The sequence below is a fragment of the Phyllosticta citriasiana genome (genome assembly GCF_038021145.1).
Source record: "Phyllosticta citriasiana strain CBS 120426 chromosome Unknown IWZ02scaffold_2, whole genome shotgun sequence".
Lineage (NCBI taxonomy): Eukaryota > Fungi > Ascomycota > Dothideomycetes > Botryosphaeriales > Phyllostictaceae > Phyllosticta > Phyllosticta citriasiana.
In genome coordinates, this window is record NW_027117279.1 from 1923820 (window position 1) to 1938297 (window position 14478).

A 14478-nucleotide genomic window follows, 5' to 3' on the forward strand; every position below is an offset into this window, starting at 1 on the left:
GAGTTTGTTGCTCTAACTGTCTACACCAAGCACCTGCACGTTTCCATATCATACAGAGCACTGCACTTGTGGAGCTTTTCCCTTTTACGTTTCATTTCAAGACCACGTCGATGCGCCCAATCCCTGTTCTACTGTCTTGGCTCATCGACTTCATGAGAATGCCATCTAGCTGCATCATTGCGAACAACGGAATTAATCGCTGGATTAGTGGAGGACCTAGGCATCCCGGCTTCACCAACGCCTTCGAGACAAACCAACCTTGGATCCTTCTTACAATGCGGAGAAGACAAAAAGCTGCCAGCCACCGTCAGCTCCATTTGAAAACGACACGCCAAGAGGAACATGGTACTCACGTTGTTGGTGGCCGCAATGGCGATGCTGTCCTCGTTGGGGTGCCAGCTCATGTGCAGGATCTTCTTGTTGAAGTCGATTTGGTCCGCATCCGTCTCCTTCCTCATCCGCTGTCCAGGTCCAATCGCACCAGCCGCCGGGCTGCCTGCCCTCGAGTTCCCCTTCTTGCCCGAGCCAGTCGGGCTTGTCGACGCATTGCTACCCATCGGAGTAGGAATTCCAACCTTCTTCGCCTTGAATGCCGACTTGTCAGCCTGCAGCACAACTTCCGTCTCCTTGTCCGGGTCCGAAGGATAGATCATGAAGTTGTTGTTGTAACTGCCCGTCATAACGTTCTTGGCGTCGCCGGAAAAGACAACCTCGAACTTGTCAAAAATACTGTCGTTCTCGTATGTGTCGCATAACCGTGGCCTGAGGTGTTCGTGGATTGGGATGGTCTTGACTGGTTTGTTCTCCATTTTCACGTCCCAAATCTTCACAGTGAGGTAGTCGCGAGAGAGAATGTAGCGGCCGTCCCGAGAGAATCGCACATCGGAGATGGAGGAGATGATTTCGGAAAAGAAGGAACGAGATTGGGGATCTTCCTCCTGCTCGAATTCTGGGCGCGCAACGTCAGCGTATAGGACCCCCTCTGCTTGGGATGATTCCACTTACGTTTCGAGTGCTGGTCGCACAGAGCGCTCTCCCTCATGTCGGCCAGCTTGATCGTGCCCTTGGAGCTGGCGTACATGAACAAGTTGCACGACTCAGGGTGGAACTCGGCCGCAGTTATGACCTCGGTCAACTCCTCCATGTTTGCAGGCTTGATGTCTACAATGTTGAAGCTCTGGTCCTGGATGTTCAGGTTCCAGAGGTTGATCCGGAGATCGTCGCTGCTGATGAACGTCTCCCCATCGCTATTCACTGATATGCTGTTTATGTGGTATGCATGCGCGTTGGCGTAGGTCTTGCGAGGTACCGCGGCGACGACCGTGTCGTGCAGAGTGAGGCGAGGCAGCTTGAGGTCATGAGCGCCGCGGAAGCGAGGGCGCTGCACAGGACCGCCAGCGCTTGGGACGCCGGCTGGCGTCAACTCTTGGGATAGGTTGTTCTCAGCCACAACCTTAAGGGACTTTTCAAAGACCTTCCATAGCTTTATCGTCTTGTCGTTGGTGGAGAGGAGGTAGTGGGAGGGGTTCTGGCGCTTGCACCACTTGATTTTGTTGATCTTCTCCTCGATCTCTAGGGACTTGAGGTAATCGAACTCGGGCTCGTGTGATTGAAATTCGGTGTGGAACTTGTACTCGCAAGTCTTCTTCTGCAGAGACGGTCAGCTGCGCGGGCGGGCGAGGGGCTGATGACGTACAGTCCTGTTGCGCTCGAACAGCACGACTCTACCTCCTTTGTCACCCGTGGCCAGATAATCACCCGTTTCATCGAATTCGACGGTAGATATGATATCGGCTGATTTGGACTTGTCGTCAGCTGCGAAATGAAGACAGCATAAGCGTGAACCTAAGAAAAAGCCGAAGCGAGGAGAAAAGAAACTCGACGGTCTAGACACAAACCTTCCGTGATATCTTCAACATCTCCCTTGTCACCAAAACACCTGGTAAATGCCCGGTTAGCTGCTGCGGGTAGACGAAGACCGGGTTGCTTGTCCATGACGGAGGGGTAGCCAAGGCATCGAAGCAGCGGGGCTCAGGGCTCAGGGCGAGCTTCTTGAGCGATGGCTCGTGACTTGTTTTGCCCCGGGACGAACAACGCGGACCGCATCGTGTAAGGGCTGGCTTACTGAGTGAACTTCCACGTAGTGGGGTTGCCCTCTGCTTCTACCATCTTTTCCAAGCTGCGCCAACTAGTGTTCAAGCTCGAGAAGGCGGTGACTGTGTTGGAGACGGGGGCCCAAAAGGTCAGCAGCGGACGGACAAGCTGCTCGAGGCGATCCGCGAGGGCTTCGGAGGGTATTAGCGGTGATGTTGGGGGTGTTGAGGCAATGTCCCAGCGGAGTACGGCTGGACGAAAGCGGCTAGGGCTGGGCGCGTCACCGTAGAATGAGCGTCGAGGACAGGGAAAGGCGCGGACGGTGGAGGCGTTGTCTCTCCAGCTGGGACGAGGATGAGCTCGAGTCGACGGCAGCAGAGGCCAGTAGAGGTTAATTACGAACGGAGATAGTCGGGACTGGGGACGGGCGAGAGGTTAATGTGTTTGGCGGCGGGCACACAGTTCCACCCACTGGGCTGGCACTGGAGGATGGGAAAGTCCGACGGTGCCAAGCCTTAGAGGGTACCACGTGACCAGTACCCACGTCACGTCGAAGCTCTCACGCCAAACACCCGACAGGACTTTGAGCACGTCGCTCTTTGCTTCGTCAGCCTACTTTTGCACCCCGAAAAATCACTGCGCCCTGTATGCGAGTCTTTCCCAGTCTAGGGACGTCCAGATGACGTAGCGGGGGCCTGAGGGCGCGTGGAAGCATCCCGAGCGCTTACCCTGTGCCTGAGAGCGCTGGCACGCGTCCACGTAGCTACTTGCGGTACATTTTCTTTGTTCACACGGATTTGGTATCTTCGGGCGGTTTTACCTGACACCGTGGGTGAGGCAGTTGTATCAAAGACTGAGCCCTTGACGCACGCAACGGGAACCCAGTAGCAGCATGCAGCATCAACGGAGAAACTGAAAAGAGGAATTCTAAGGACTAGATGTCGAAGGTACCATCCATTTCCCAAAGGAGCGTGCCATTTGTGGTCAACCATGAATGACGAGGCTTGACGCGAGGCGACGAGGACACTGCACCGGCAGACTAATTTTTTGAAAACCTCGGAATGTGCATCTACCGATCGGAAACTTCATATTTGTGTAGTAAAACTGTCAAACGCTGGTAGCACAGTGGGTATCGAAGGCATTGATACAACTCGGATGTAGCAGCTGTGATGAACAACTGATCAGTCAGCGCAACCGTGATAGCGGGCGACAACTCTCTACGAGCAACCATGGTAATGAGCAAATACTCGCTCTGTACGCAGCGATAGGTCCAGGAGATCTCACATCCTTCAAATCCACTGTGGCAGCAAACGCTGCTTGACGTGACTGTGGTTCTGACGTCGCGGCTGGTAGGACGGTCACACGTGACTCGCGCACGGACACTCGCTTATACGCCGACGCACATTTCGCAGTCGCCCATTCTCTTGAACTCTCTCCGGTAGGACGACGACACGACGACAACCGACCTCCTCGACACTTACCGCGAAAATGTCCCACCGTAAGTTCGAGGCGCCTCGCCACGGCTCGCTGGCCTTCTTGCCCCGTAAGAGGGCTGCCCGTCACCGGGGTAAGGTCAAGAGGTAAGTTCGGCCCTCGTTCAAACTTTCGCCATTTCGACCTGGGAGTGCTGCACACCAAGAGAGATGGACACAACGTAGCCGGAAGATCTACGAGCCAAAATTGCAAGCCATGGAAAGAATTGGACCAAAAAGCGCACCCGCAGCACCGGTCGAGGACCCCGGATTTCGGACAAGGTAGCTAACATGAGCAACAATTCAGCTTCCCCAAGGACGACCCCAAGAAGCCTGTCCACCTAACCGCCTCGATGGGTTATAAGGCCGGCATGACAACCATCGTCCGCGACCTTGACCGTCCCGGTGCCAAGAACCACAAGAAGGAGATTGTTGAGGCCTGCACTGTTGTCGAGACTCCTCCTGTACGTACAGTCAACCGTCACGAAAACCACCGGGATATACCGTACTTACACGCGCTTGCAGCTTGTCGTCGTTGGTGTCGTCGGTTACATTGAGACTCCCCGTGGTCTCCGCTCGCTCACCACCGTCTGGGCTGAGCACTTGTCGGATGAGGTCAAGAGGAGGTTCTATAAGAACTGGTACAAGAGCAAGAAGAAGGCTTTCACCAAGTACGCCAAGCAGTATGCCGACAACAGCGGCAAGAGCATCTCTCGCGAGCTCGAGCGTATCAAGAAGTACTGCACCGTCGTCCGCGTTCTTGCCCACACCCAGATCTCCAAGACCCCTCTCAAGCAGAAGAAGGCCCACCTCATGGAGGTTCAGGTCAACGGTGGCAGCATCGCCGACAAGGTCGAGTTCGCCCAGGGTCTCTTCGAGAAGCCCGTCGACATCACCTCCGTCTTCGAGCAGGACGAGATGATTGACTGCATTGCTGTCACCAAGGGTCACGGTTTCAACGGTGTCACCTCCAGGTGGGGCACCAAGAAGCTCCCCAGGAAGACTCACAAGGGTCTGAGGAAGGTCGCCTGTATCGGTGCCTGGCACCCGTCCCACGTCCAGTGGACCGTCGCCCGTGCCGGTCAAATGGGCTACCACCACCGTACCTCGGTCAACCACAAGATTTACCGCATCGGCAAGGGTGACGACGCTGGCAACGCCTCGACCGAGTTCGACGTCTCCAAGAAGACCATCACCCCGTAAGTTTCTCCGGAAAGATGACACCAGCACGTAGCTAACCTCGCTCAGCATGGGTGGCTTCGTCCGCTACGGTGAGGTCAAGAACGACTTCCTCCTCCTCAAGGGCTGCATCCCCGGTGTCAAGAAGAGGGTCATCACTCTCCGCAAGTCGATGTTCGTCCATACCAGCCGCAGGGCCCTCGAGAAGGTCGACCTCAAGTGGATCGACACTTCGTCCAAGTTCGGTCACGGTGCTTACCAGACCCCAGCCGAGAAGAGGCAAATCATGGGCACCCTCAAGAAGGACCTCCAGGTCTCCGCTTAAGGTGTTTCTCTTCTTTTCTGGTCTGGTTTTGCATCTCGTTTATGAAGGGCTGGCGGTAGCACTGGCGTTATCCATGTTCGTTTCGGTGAAGCAGTAGCTAAAAGCACGCGTCACCTACAAAAGATACACAATGAGAAAGTCATGGATACCATGAAATACCGCAATGATGATTCCCATGTCTCTTGTGTGTGCAGCAATTGCTTTAAGTTGAGGGAACAGGAAAAATCTTTGCACAAAATTATGTGATGCGGGAGTCAGCTATAAAATGCAAACATCATGACAGCTACCAGGCATCCGGGTGTCTGTTCGAGAAAGGCGTCGCCCAGCCACAGATTGTGCAACCAAAGTCGAAACCCGTTGGCAAGGAATGTTGTGGCAGCTCACTGGACTGAAGGCAGCACAGATCTATCTCTTGGAGATTCCTCGGCTTTCGGTGCTGACAATGGGGAAGCTGATTCGATATTTGGGAGTGTGGAAAGGGACGATAATCGACCGTAATTAGGTCGAAGACAGCGTAATCCAAACATCCAAATAGTGGGCCCTGGCAGAAGGCTTGTCACGGTAACATGTCTGGCAAGATGGACCTCGAGGCTTGTCTTTCTTCATGACTTGGCACGAGGATCGAGGCGTGCAGACGCAAGCTCCCGGTCGATTGTAGCCGAGGCATGGCCGTTGACCAATCAGAGCAACTGCGTTTGTGGGCGTAGGGAAATGCGGCATTAGTGTATCGAATGCACCTAAGACGTCCCGTTCTCTACACACCTCCAACCTCTCCACTCATCCCTCTGCCCACAATGTCGGCCCTTAGGTTGCGGCAGCTAGCCTCCAAGGCACAGGTATGCTCCACAGTCCCTTTGACCCTAGATTACAGAGTTGTGTGGTCCTCTTTTCTTTTGCGACGTGCTACCCCGCGGGCAATGTCGGAGCGATCAGAGAGACTTTGCTGAGACTTGCCTCTGGTATCCCTTTGCACAAGACCACTGCTCCGCCAATGCAGGAAATAAAAGCCACGGCCAGGATTTGCGACTTCGACTGACTTGTCGTGTATGTAGTGTGCGAGAATCGCTCGCCCCCAGCTCCGCGCCTTTTCATCGTCGAGACCTGTCTCGAGAATCATCACCACTGAGCCGCTCCGCGCCAAGGAGGCATCGCCCCACGTAGGCACCAAGTACCCCATCATAGATCACGAATATGATGCTCTCGTCATTGGTGCCGGTGGTGCCGGTCTTCGCGCCGCCTTTGGTCTCGCGGAGGCTGGATTCAACACTGCCTGTATCTCGAAGCTTTTCCCCACGCGATCGCACACCGTAGCTGCTCAAGGTGGTATCAATGCTGCCCTGGGTAACATGCACGAAGATGACTGGAGATGGCACATGTACGACACTATCAAGGGATCGGACTGGCTGGGAGATCAGGATGCTATTCATTACATGACGCGTGAAGCGCCGGCCAGTGTTTACGAGCTCGAGAACTACGGTTGCCCCTTCTCCAGAACGGATGATGGCAGGATGTGAGTGCTAAACCAAAGGGATGAAGATTCAAATCTGACAGTTGACACAGTTACCAACGCGCCTTTGGTGGACAATCGCAAAAGTTTGGCAAGGGTGGTCAAGCCTACCGCTGCTGCGCTGCAGCCGACAGAACCGGTCACGCGCTCCTTCACACACTCTACGGTCAATCGCTGAGGCACAACACCAAGTACTTCATCGAGTTCTTCGCCACTGATCTGATCATGGAGGACGGCAAGTGCAAGGGTGTCATCGCCTACAACCAGGAAGACGGTACCCTCCACAGATTTCTTGCCAACCACACTGTTCTCGCTACGGGTGGATATGGCCGCGCATACTTCAGCTGTACCTCTGCCCACACCTGTACGGGTGACGGTATGGCCATGGTCGCCCGTGCCGGTCTTCCCAACCAGGATCTCGAATTCGTGCAATTCCACCCCACTGGTATCTACGGCGCTGGATGTTTGATCACCGAGGGATCGAGAGGAGAGGGTGGCTACCTCCTCAACTCTGAGGGTGAGCGCTTCATGGAGAGATATGCCCCGACTGCCAAGGATTTGGCAAGCCGTGACGTTGTCTCTCGTTCCATGACGCTCGAGATACGTGAAGGTAGGGGCGTCGGAGTGGAAAAGGACCATATTTTCCTCCAGCTCAGTCACCTTCCCCCCGAGATTCTTCACGAGCGTCTTCCTGGTATTTCCGAGACCGCCGCCATCTTTGCTGGTGTCGACGTTCGCAAGCAGCCTATTCCCGTCCTTCCCACTGTCCACTACAACATGGGTGGCATCCCCACCAAGTGGACTGGTGAGGTGCTCACTGTGGATGAGAAGGGTAACGACAAGGTTGTCGATGGTCTGTACGCTTGCGGTGAGGCTGCTTGTGTCTCTGTTCACGGTGCCAACCGCCTCGGAGCCAACTCTCTTCTTGACTTGATCGTCTTTGGTCGCGCCGTTTCCCACACGATCCGCGACAAGTCCAGCCCTGGCCAGAAGCACGAGCCTATTTCTGCCGACGCTGGCGCCGACTCGATTGCCGTGGTCGACCAGGTTCGTACCGCGGATGGTCCCAAGTCGACACACGAGATTCGCCTGGCCATGCAAAAGACTATGCAAACCGATGTCTCCGTTTTCCGGACCCAGGAGTCTCTTGATGAGGGTGTTCGGAAGATTACTGAAGTTGATTCCACGTACTCTCAGCTCGGAATCAAGGACCGTAGCATGATCTGGAACTCCGATCTCGTCGAGGCCCTTGAATTGAGGAACCTTCTGACCTGCGCCACTCAAACTGCGACCGCCGCAGCGAATCGTAAGGAGTCTCGTGGTGCACACGCACGTGAGGACTACCCAGACAGGAATGATGAGTCGTGGCAGGTCCACAGCCTTACGTGGCAAAAGAAACCACATGGAGATGTGGAGTTGGGCTATAGGGCGGTGACCAATCAAACGCTCAACAGTGAGGCAGACCCGGTACCGCCTATGAAACGCGTCTATTAAGAGTTCTGGGAGTTCTAGAGGGTGGTTTGTTTCAGACAGCATCGATTTGGCCTCTAATACAAGCCGGCAATAGTCGTATTTCAATTATTCGTGTTCAATCTGCGATGGTAACTATAAAAATACATCTTACAACCGTGAACTTAAGAGCTCAATGGGAAGCTATAAGCGGACTGCAAATTGGGGGGCAAAACACGATTATACGAAATCTGGTGGCGTTGCGGTGATGGTGTTAAGTTTTTGATATTGCCGAATCGAGATTAGCGTCTGGGCCCGTGCGCTCTTGCGACGTCTACTGCTTGGGCTGGCAAACATCGGATTCTATTTGGTTCTCTTACAACTCCCTTCCTTCGAAACGCGTCGATAAAATAGAATCTGTTACCGAGACCATCATTGCTCGAACTCTGCGATGCAACACTTCTCAGGCTTTCAGTGCGACGGATTATCCCTTTCAATGGACCATTCCTACCTGCACAGCCAAAGCAAGCGCTTTCAATACAGTCCCATCCCAGTCGAACGCAGAATTGTTTTGACGGTGAGCTGAACGCTCGCCCTCCCGATCTTTTCAACCGAGCATGAATGCTCCGAGTCTGCGTCCCAAGAGAAATCGACAGGCGAGGAGGGCAAGCATCGTCTGATAGACGCTTGCTGCTTCGACTAATCTTCTATACTTGCGATCCTCGCAACAATCGAGACGTCTGTTGCTTAATTATCTCTTCATGTGAAGCCAGTTCCATAGCATGAGCGAGCACTTGAAGCTGAGGCCCTACCCAGTAGGCCTGGAAATTAAACCCTCTCTAGTCTCTTTTTTTTATCTCGTCGCTTTGTCTTCTTCCTTTCTTTCTTCGCAGTCTATTGTTATCATTTTTGTTTCGTACCCCCAAAACGCTATGAAGGCAAGCCCACAAGGTTGCAGATTCGAAACGTGGTTGGTGCTGGACCAGGGTGCTGTCGTTCACTGCAGCAGAAAGAGCCTTTGGAGCTTCGGATTCTTTCAACGCTTGCGAGTCCTCCCGCTTAATTTTCGACACGACCGGTGTACCTTTAGACTGAGCCTGCTCTACGTCCGCCCTGCGCCCGGCTGCGCCTGTGCCTGCCGCTCCTGACACCAAGGCCGCATCCAGACATGGGTATCAATCGCGGAGACGCCATCGCTTTTCCTCGCCCCTCCTCAACACCGCCTTGGCAACGCACTCAAAATCATCTCCCGCCGAGCTGTTCCATGTGCGCGTTGGCAACCCGAGCCAGCCAAGGAGGCTCCGACAGCCGGTACAGCTGTCCCGAAGAATCTGCCTTCCGATGCAGCCGCCGCCAACTAATCTGAAAGACGGTAGGTTCTCAAAGTACGGGGCGACATTGCGGCAAGGAAAGCAAAGTTGGTGAAGCTTGGGGATAGACATGGGCCTGGGCAGCCGACAAACAATTGACTTCTTCTTGACAATTTCCTGAACATGAATGCTCATTATGATGCCCCACTGTGATGTAAATTGGTTTTAGAGTTGCTGTATATAAATGCTTCTGAACTTCATCCAAATAACTCGAATACTCCCCGAGTGTCGCGCGAATGCTCCCATAGTGCGGCATGATAAATCTGTTTAAAGACTCCCCCTGATGATATGTATGACAGCTCCTCGACAGCGCCAATCCGAATGACACGCGTGAATGCTCCTAGGTTGCAGCATGAAAGAAGTGCTTGGACACTCCCTGACCCGTTTGCAATCAGGGAAGAAGTGGTTGAACGGTCCCTGTTCCAATGCTTTGCAGACTCGAGCACTTGTTTGCGCATCGGCGGGATGTGCTTGAATGCCGCTTATTTCCAAATACGCTGAACCCGGGCACTGAGGCAGTTATCATGTTCAGTTTGTTTGACACGGGTGACGGGCTGTCCTTCGATGCATTCGTCACAAGGCAGACAACGGTGGCTACACTTGGGAGACCAGATACCGCACAGGGGGCACTGAAAGTGTGTTGGCCAAGAGACAATCTTCAACTGTGTTATCCAGACGAAAGAAGCTTAGAGAAGGATGATGAGATTTGATTTCTCAAACTACTATTCATGCCCTTCACTCAATACAAAACCCCCGATCGCCGAGCAACCGATGCCATTCCATGTAAAGGTAAAAGAGAACTGACCCAAGAGAGAAAGAGACGATGTCGGGATCCGCCTAGTTGTACTGCATGTACGTGGCCGTCGAGTTGAACTTGAGGTTGCCCTTGATTACCTTGTCGACGGCCGCCAAAAAGTCCTTCTCGGTCGCAATCTTTCTCCTTGCACGAATGGCAAACATGCCTGCTTCCGTCGCGACACTGCGCAACTCGGCACCTGTTGAGTTGGGGCACAGGCGTGAGATGAGCTCCCATCGGATGTCACGCTCAACCGACATGCTCTTGGCGTGAATCCGCAGGATGTTGGCGCGGCCTTCCATGTCCGGCAGCGAGAACTCGATTTTGCGGTCAATACGGCCCGGACGCATAAGAGCAGGGTCGAGCGTCGAGGGCCTGTTCGTAGCGAACATGACCTTGATGTTGCCACGGCTGTCGAATCCGTCAAGCTGGGTGATCAGCTCAAGCATAGTGCGCTGAACTTCGTTGTCACCACCAGCGCCGTCATCGAAACGAGCTCCACCAATGGCATCGACTTCGTCAAAGAAGATGATGCAAGCCTTCTTTGTCCGCGCCATCTCGAACAGCTCGCGAACCATGCGGGCACCCTCACCAACATACTTTTGCACCAGCTCGGAACCAATGACACGGATGAAGGTTGCGTCTGTCCTGTTGGCCACTGCTCGTGCACACAACGTCTTTCCGGTACCTGGAGGGCCGTAAAGCAAGGCTCCCTTGGGTGGATCGATACCAAGGTTGACGAAGCGCTCCGGAGAAAGCAGAGGCATCTCGACGACTTCGCGCAGCTTCTCAATCTGCTCCTTGCAACCACCAACATCGCCGTATGTAACGTCAGGCTTCTCCTCGACTTGCATGAGCGTGACGGAAGGATCTATCTTGGGCGGGAGGGGCAGCAGGATCTGATATTTGTTACGGTCGACGCTGTCATGAACTGTCAGCGGCCAAGCTGCCATATTGTCTGGATTCTGCGACTCACCCAACACGCATGCCCTCCTCTATGTCGGCGGGGGACACCCGCTCGCCCAAGTTTACCACAAACTTGGCGATTTGCTTGACATTGATGACGTATTTGCTCTTGTCCGAGTCCTTCTCGTCTTGGATGATCTTCGTGCACCGTGCAACTTGGAGTGGCTGCTCCTCCTGCATGCGCTGACGGTCGGCGGCGATATCCCAGAGATGCGGTGGTGCAAGACCAGTGTCCGATTCCTAGCTTCCGTTCAGCATGTTGATCTCAAAGGTCCACCAGGCCAAGTGCTCTTGGGGAGCTCTACCTTGACACCAATCTTTTCATTCACACTTTGTTGCTTGTCCTTGATTTCCTTCTCCAGCTTCTTGAGCTCCGCGGCGTACGGTGCTGCGCCATAGGTCTTGAGCACTTGGATATCTCTGAGACACGGTCAGCATTTGGAACCGTGTGGCATCGAGTGGTACACGTACTCATCAGAGAGCGGGGTGATCTTCTTCTCTTCTATCTCATCGTCGGCGTAGTTCTTTTGGTACTTCTCCCAGCTCGAGCCGGTGGCACTGGGCATGGTGGACGGAGGAGAGCGGAAGCTTCTGGCGGTGTTGTTGACGAAGCAGGCGGACGGCGGGTGGACCGAGGAGATTCAGCGGCAGAGCTGGTGGCGGAAAGCGATGCGCAGAAGGGTAAGTGACGGAGAAGTGTGTCGAGGGTGTGGGATGGACGATGGTGGAAGAGGTGGTGGGAGCTCGTCCTGGTGTAATCGCCGGGTACCTGTCAGCCCCGGTCTTGGCATTGAGTCTGCGTGGCGGCGCGAACTTTGGCCGCTGCTTTAGCGGCCAACGCGTTCGCCGAAAACTGCGGGACAGCAGAGCTACACAACACCGCGTTCCTCCCTGCTAATCCCTCATACCGTTCCTCAAACTTTCCAACATGGCTAGCGCAGGTGTCCAAGGCAGTGCTGGCGGCCCAAATGCTGCCTTCAAGGTGCGACTCCAACTTCCGCGCCCAAAATCGCAAGCTAACGGCCATGGAAAAGGACAAGGAGAAGCCTCAAGCTGTGCGCACAGCAAACATCACGGCGGCGAGAGGTATGCCATCAAAATTTACCGGAATGCGACGGATATGCTAACTCAGCGTCAACAGCTGTCGCTGATGCCATCAGAACTGTATGTCGAGCGTCTCAAAGCAACAGGACACGGAGCTAATCGCTGGATAGTCGCTTGGACCAAGGGGTATGGACAAGATGGTGAGTACTGCGCGTGCCTGATATGATCACAAAGCTTCTAACACATTCTCAGATTCAAACGGGCAAAGGTGAAACCCTAATTGTGAGCCCCGCGACCTCCTTTTGCGCTTCCGCTTCCTAACATGGCCAGACCAACGATGGCAACACCATGCTGCGCGACATGGCCGTCCTGCACCCCGCCGCAAAGATGCTCGTCGACCTTGCAAACGCACAAGATGTTGAGGCAGGTGATGGAACAACGTCAGTCGTCGTGATTTGCGGTAGCCTTCTGGGTGCGGCGGAGCGGTTATTAGCCAAGGGTACGTGTCTTCCTTGGTGTCCTACAAGACAACGTCATGGCTCATCTGTCGACCAACAGGTCTTCACCCTACCGTCATCTCTGAGGCGTTCCAGCGTGCGGCTGCGGCTGCCGTCCAAACGCTGCACGACATGTCCATCCCTATTGCCCTCGAAGACCGCCAGACCCTCCTCAAGGCCGCCTCTACTTCCTTGTCCTCGAAGATTGTTGCTCAAGAACCTAAGCTTGCGACAATGGCTGTCGACTCCGTCCTGAGGGTCATCGACCCCAAGAGCGCCGAGAACGTGGACCTCAAGAACATTAGGATTCTCAAGAAGCCTGGCGGAACTATTGACGAGAGTGAGATTGTTGACGGCTTGGCCCTGCAACAGCCGGTTGCCAAAAGCGGCGGCGGTCCCATCAGGATGGAGAAGGCAAGGATTGGTCTGATCCAATTCCAACTGAGCCCTCCCAAGCCGGACATGGAGAACCAGATTGTTGTCAACGACTACCGTCAAATGGACAAGATCCTCAAGGAAGAGCGCACATATCTGCTGAACATGGTGAAGAAGATCAAGAAGGCTAAATGCAATGTTCTCTTCATCCAAAAGTCAATTCTCCGGGACGCCGTCAACGACCTCAGCTTGCACTTCCTCGCCAAGCTCAACATTCTTTGCGTCAAGGAGATTGAGCGCGACGAGATTGAATTCATCGCCAAGAGCACTGGCTGCAAGCCGATTGCGGACATTGACTCTTTCACGGAAGACAAGCTTGGCTCGGCTGATCTTGTCGAGGAGGTTACGACATCGGGAGCAAAGGTTGTCAAGGTTACTGGAGTCAAGGCACAAGCACGGACGGTGTCTCTGGTGGTCAGGGGAGCCAACCAGCTCATTTTGGATGAGGCCGAGCGTAGTTTGCACGATGCTCAGTGTGTCATGCGTTGCTTGGTGAAGAAGAGGTATGTCTCGGTTTTGCAATTGGTAACGTTCGATTTCTAACAGATAATTAGGGCCATGTTGGCAGGAGGTGGTGCCCCTGAAATCGAGATTTCTCAGGCTCTCGCAAAGCACGCCCGCACACTTGTCGGACCAGAGGCCATTTGCTGGAAGGCTTTTGCCGATGCCATGGAGATTGTTCCCGTCACTTTGGCCGAAAACGCTGGTCTGAACTCGATTAAGGTCGTCACCGAGTTGAGGAACCGTCATGCTCAAGGCGAGACGAACGCAGGAATCAGCATCAAGAGCGGCGGTGTCAAGAGCAACATCGCAGAGGAGAATGTTCTCCAGCCTCTTCTTGTCTCGACTTCTGCTATTGAGCTTGCTGCCGAGACAGTAAAGTAAGTTTTTTGATTTAGGGAGGAGTCTAGAATTTCGCTAACTTTTAATGCAGATCGCTGCTGAGAGTAGATGACTTTGTTCTGAGCAGGTAAATAATGCCGTTGTAAGCGGGATAGGGCAACAACGAAAAAAGCCATCAGGCAGTGTCGATAGAAATAAAGCATCATGCAACGAGAATAGGATTTCTCCCCCATGTTGAGTCCGCTGCGGATGACGAAATTAAACAGCAGAATTCCTGGAGTGGTTAGCGGTAGCAAGAACCAGGTGCGGTTCCACGACGCCACAAAGCGGTAGATCTTCACGGCTTGCTGCAGCAGAACCCGGTAAAGGCAAGATGCTGGGTGGAGTGGGCTGGTGTCAAAAAGGGAGCTAATCTCCTGGGAAAACACGGCAAACATCAGCGTCTTAGATCCAGTCAATGGAATAAAATAATAAAGGCATTCACCTGTCCTTCCTCTCGTA

The 14478-nt window shown here is 54.0% G+C and overlaps 5 protein-coding genes across 5 annotated transcripts; 3 read left to right on the forward strand and 2 right to left on the reverse strand.

The window, feature by feature from the left end:
• Positions 1-270: 270 nt before the first annotated feature.
• On the reverse strand, positions 271-2169 carry IWZ02DRAFT_371326 (WD40-repeat-containing domain protein; the record flags this gene model as incomplete). The annotated part of the gene is made up of 6 exons (XM_066764556.1): positions 271-294; positions 354-949; positions 1006-1648; positions 1697-1794; positions 1899-1939; positions 2126-2169. 6 exons carry the CDS (start codon positions 2167-2169, stop codon positions 271-273), a joined length of 1446 nt encoding a protein of 481 aa, XP_066626379.1.
• Positions 2170-3536: 1367 nt separating this feature from the next.
• IWZ02DRAFT_137666 (60S ribosomal protein uL3) lies at positions 3537-5208 on the forward strand. The gene is made up of 4 exons (XM_066761715.1): positions 3537-3674; positions 3874-4030; positions 4092-4765; positions 4815-5208. The coding sequence occupies exons 1-4, from the start codon at positions 3583-3585 to the stop codon at positions 5068-5070; spliced, it is 1179 nt and encodes a 392-aa protein (XP_066626380.1). The 5' UTR covers positions 3537-3582; the 3' UTR covers positions 5071-5208.
• Positions 5209-5834: 626 nt separating this feature from the next.
• Positions 5835-8469, forward strand: IWZ02DRAFT_442721 (succinate dehydrogenase subunit A). The gene is made up of 3 exons (XM_066766980.1): positions 5835-5906; positions 6123-6580; positions 6631-8469. The coding sequence occupies exons 1-3, from the start codon at positions 5865-5867 to the stop codon at positions 8069-8071; spliced, it is 1941 nt and encodes a 646-aa protein (XP_066626381.1). The 5' UTR covers positions 5835-5864; the 3' UTR covers positions 8072-8469.
• Positions 8470-10233: 1764 nt separating this feature from the next.
• IWZ02DRAFT_430208 (putative proteasome regulatory particle subunit Rpt1) lies at positions 10234-11724 on the reverse strand (the record flags this gene model as incomplete). Its single annotated transcript, XM_066766040.1, has 4 exons — positions 10234-11113; positions 11169-11398; positions 11464-11578; positions 11630-11724. The coding sequence occupies 4 exons, from the start codon at positions 11722-11724 to the stop codon at positions 10234-10236; spliced, it is 1320 nt and encodes a 439-aa protein (XP_066626382.1).
• Positions 11725-12006: 282 nt separating this feature from the next.
• IWZ02DRAFT_138670 (T-complex protein 1 subunit delta) lies at positions 12007-14477 on the forward strand. Its single transcript, XM_066761721.1, has 9 exons — positions 12007-12140; positions 12193-12244; positions 12300-12322; positions 12373-12402; positions 12455-12484; positions 12533-12701; positions 12761-13637; positions 13689-14015; positions 14069-14477. The coding sequence occupies exons 1-9, from the start codon at positions 12087-12089 to the stop codon at positions 14106-14108; spliced, it is 1602 nt and encodes a 533-aa protein (XP_066626383.1). The 5' UTR covers positions 12007-12086; the 3' UTR covers positions 14109-14477.
• Position 14478: the final 1 nt, after the last annotated feature.

Bases quoted from the DNA above. Each gene is read 5' to 3' on its own strand.
- IWZ02DRAFT_137666 (XM_066761715.1), top strand. From the start codon at position 3,583: ATGTCCCACCGTAAGTTCGAGGCGCCTCGCCACGGCTCGCTGGCCTTC. The intron at 4,031-4,091 runs GTACGTACAGTC...ACGCGCTTGCAG, and splicing joins CTGTTGTCGAGACTCCTCCT to CTTGTCGTCGTTGGTGTCGT. The intron at 4,766-4,814 runs GTAAGTTTCTCC...AACCTCGCTCAG, and splicing joins TCCAAGAAGACCATCACCCC to CATGGGTGGCTTCGTCCGCT.
- IWZ02DRAFT_442721 (XM_066766980.1), top strand. From the start codon at position 5,865: ATGTCGGCCCTTAGGTTGCGGCAGCTAGCCTCCAAGGCACAG. The intron at 5,907-6,122 runs GTATGCTCCACA...TCGTGTATGTAG, and splicing joins AGCTAGCCTCCAAGGCACAG to TGTGCGAGAATCGCTCGCCC. The intron at 6,581-6,630 runs GTGAGTGCTAAA...CAGTTGACACAG, and splicing joins AGAACGGATGATGGCAGGAT to TTACCAACGCGCCTTTGGTG.
- IWZ02DRAFT_138670 (XM_066761721.1), top strand. From the start codon at position 12,087: ATGGCTAGCGCAGGTGTCCAAGGCAGTGCTGGCGGCCCAAATGCTGCC. The intron at 12,245-12,299 runs GTATGCCATCAA...CAGCGTCAACAG, and splicing joins AAACATCACGGCGGCGAGAG to CTGTCGCTGATGCCATCAGA. The intron at 13,638-13,688 runs GTATGTCTCGGT...ACAGATAATTAG, and splicing joins CGTTGCTTGGTGAAGAAGAG to GGCCATGTTGGCAGGAGGTG.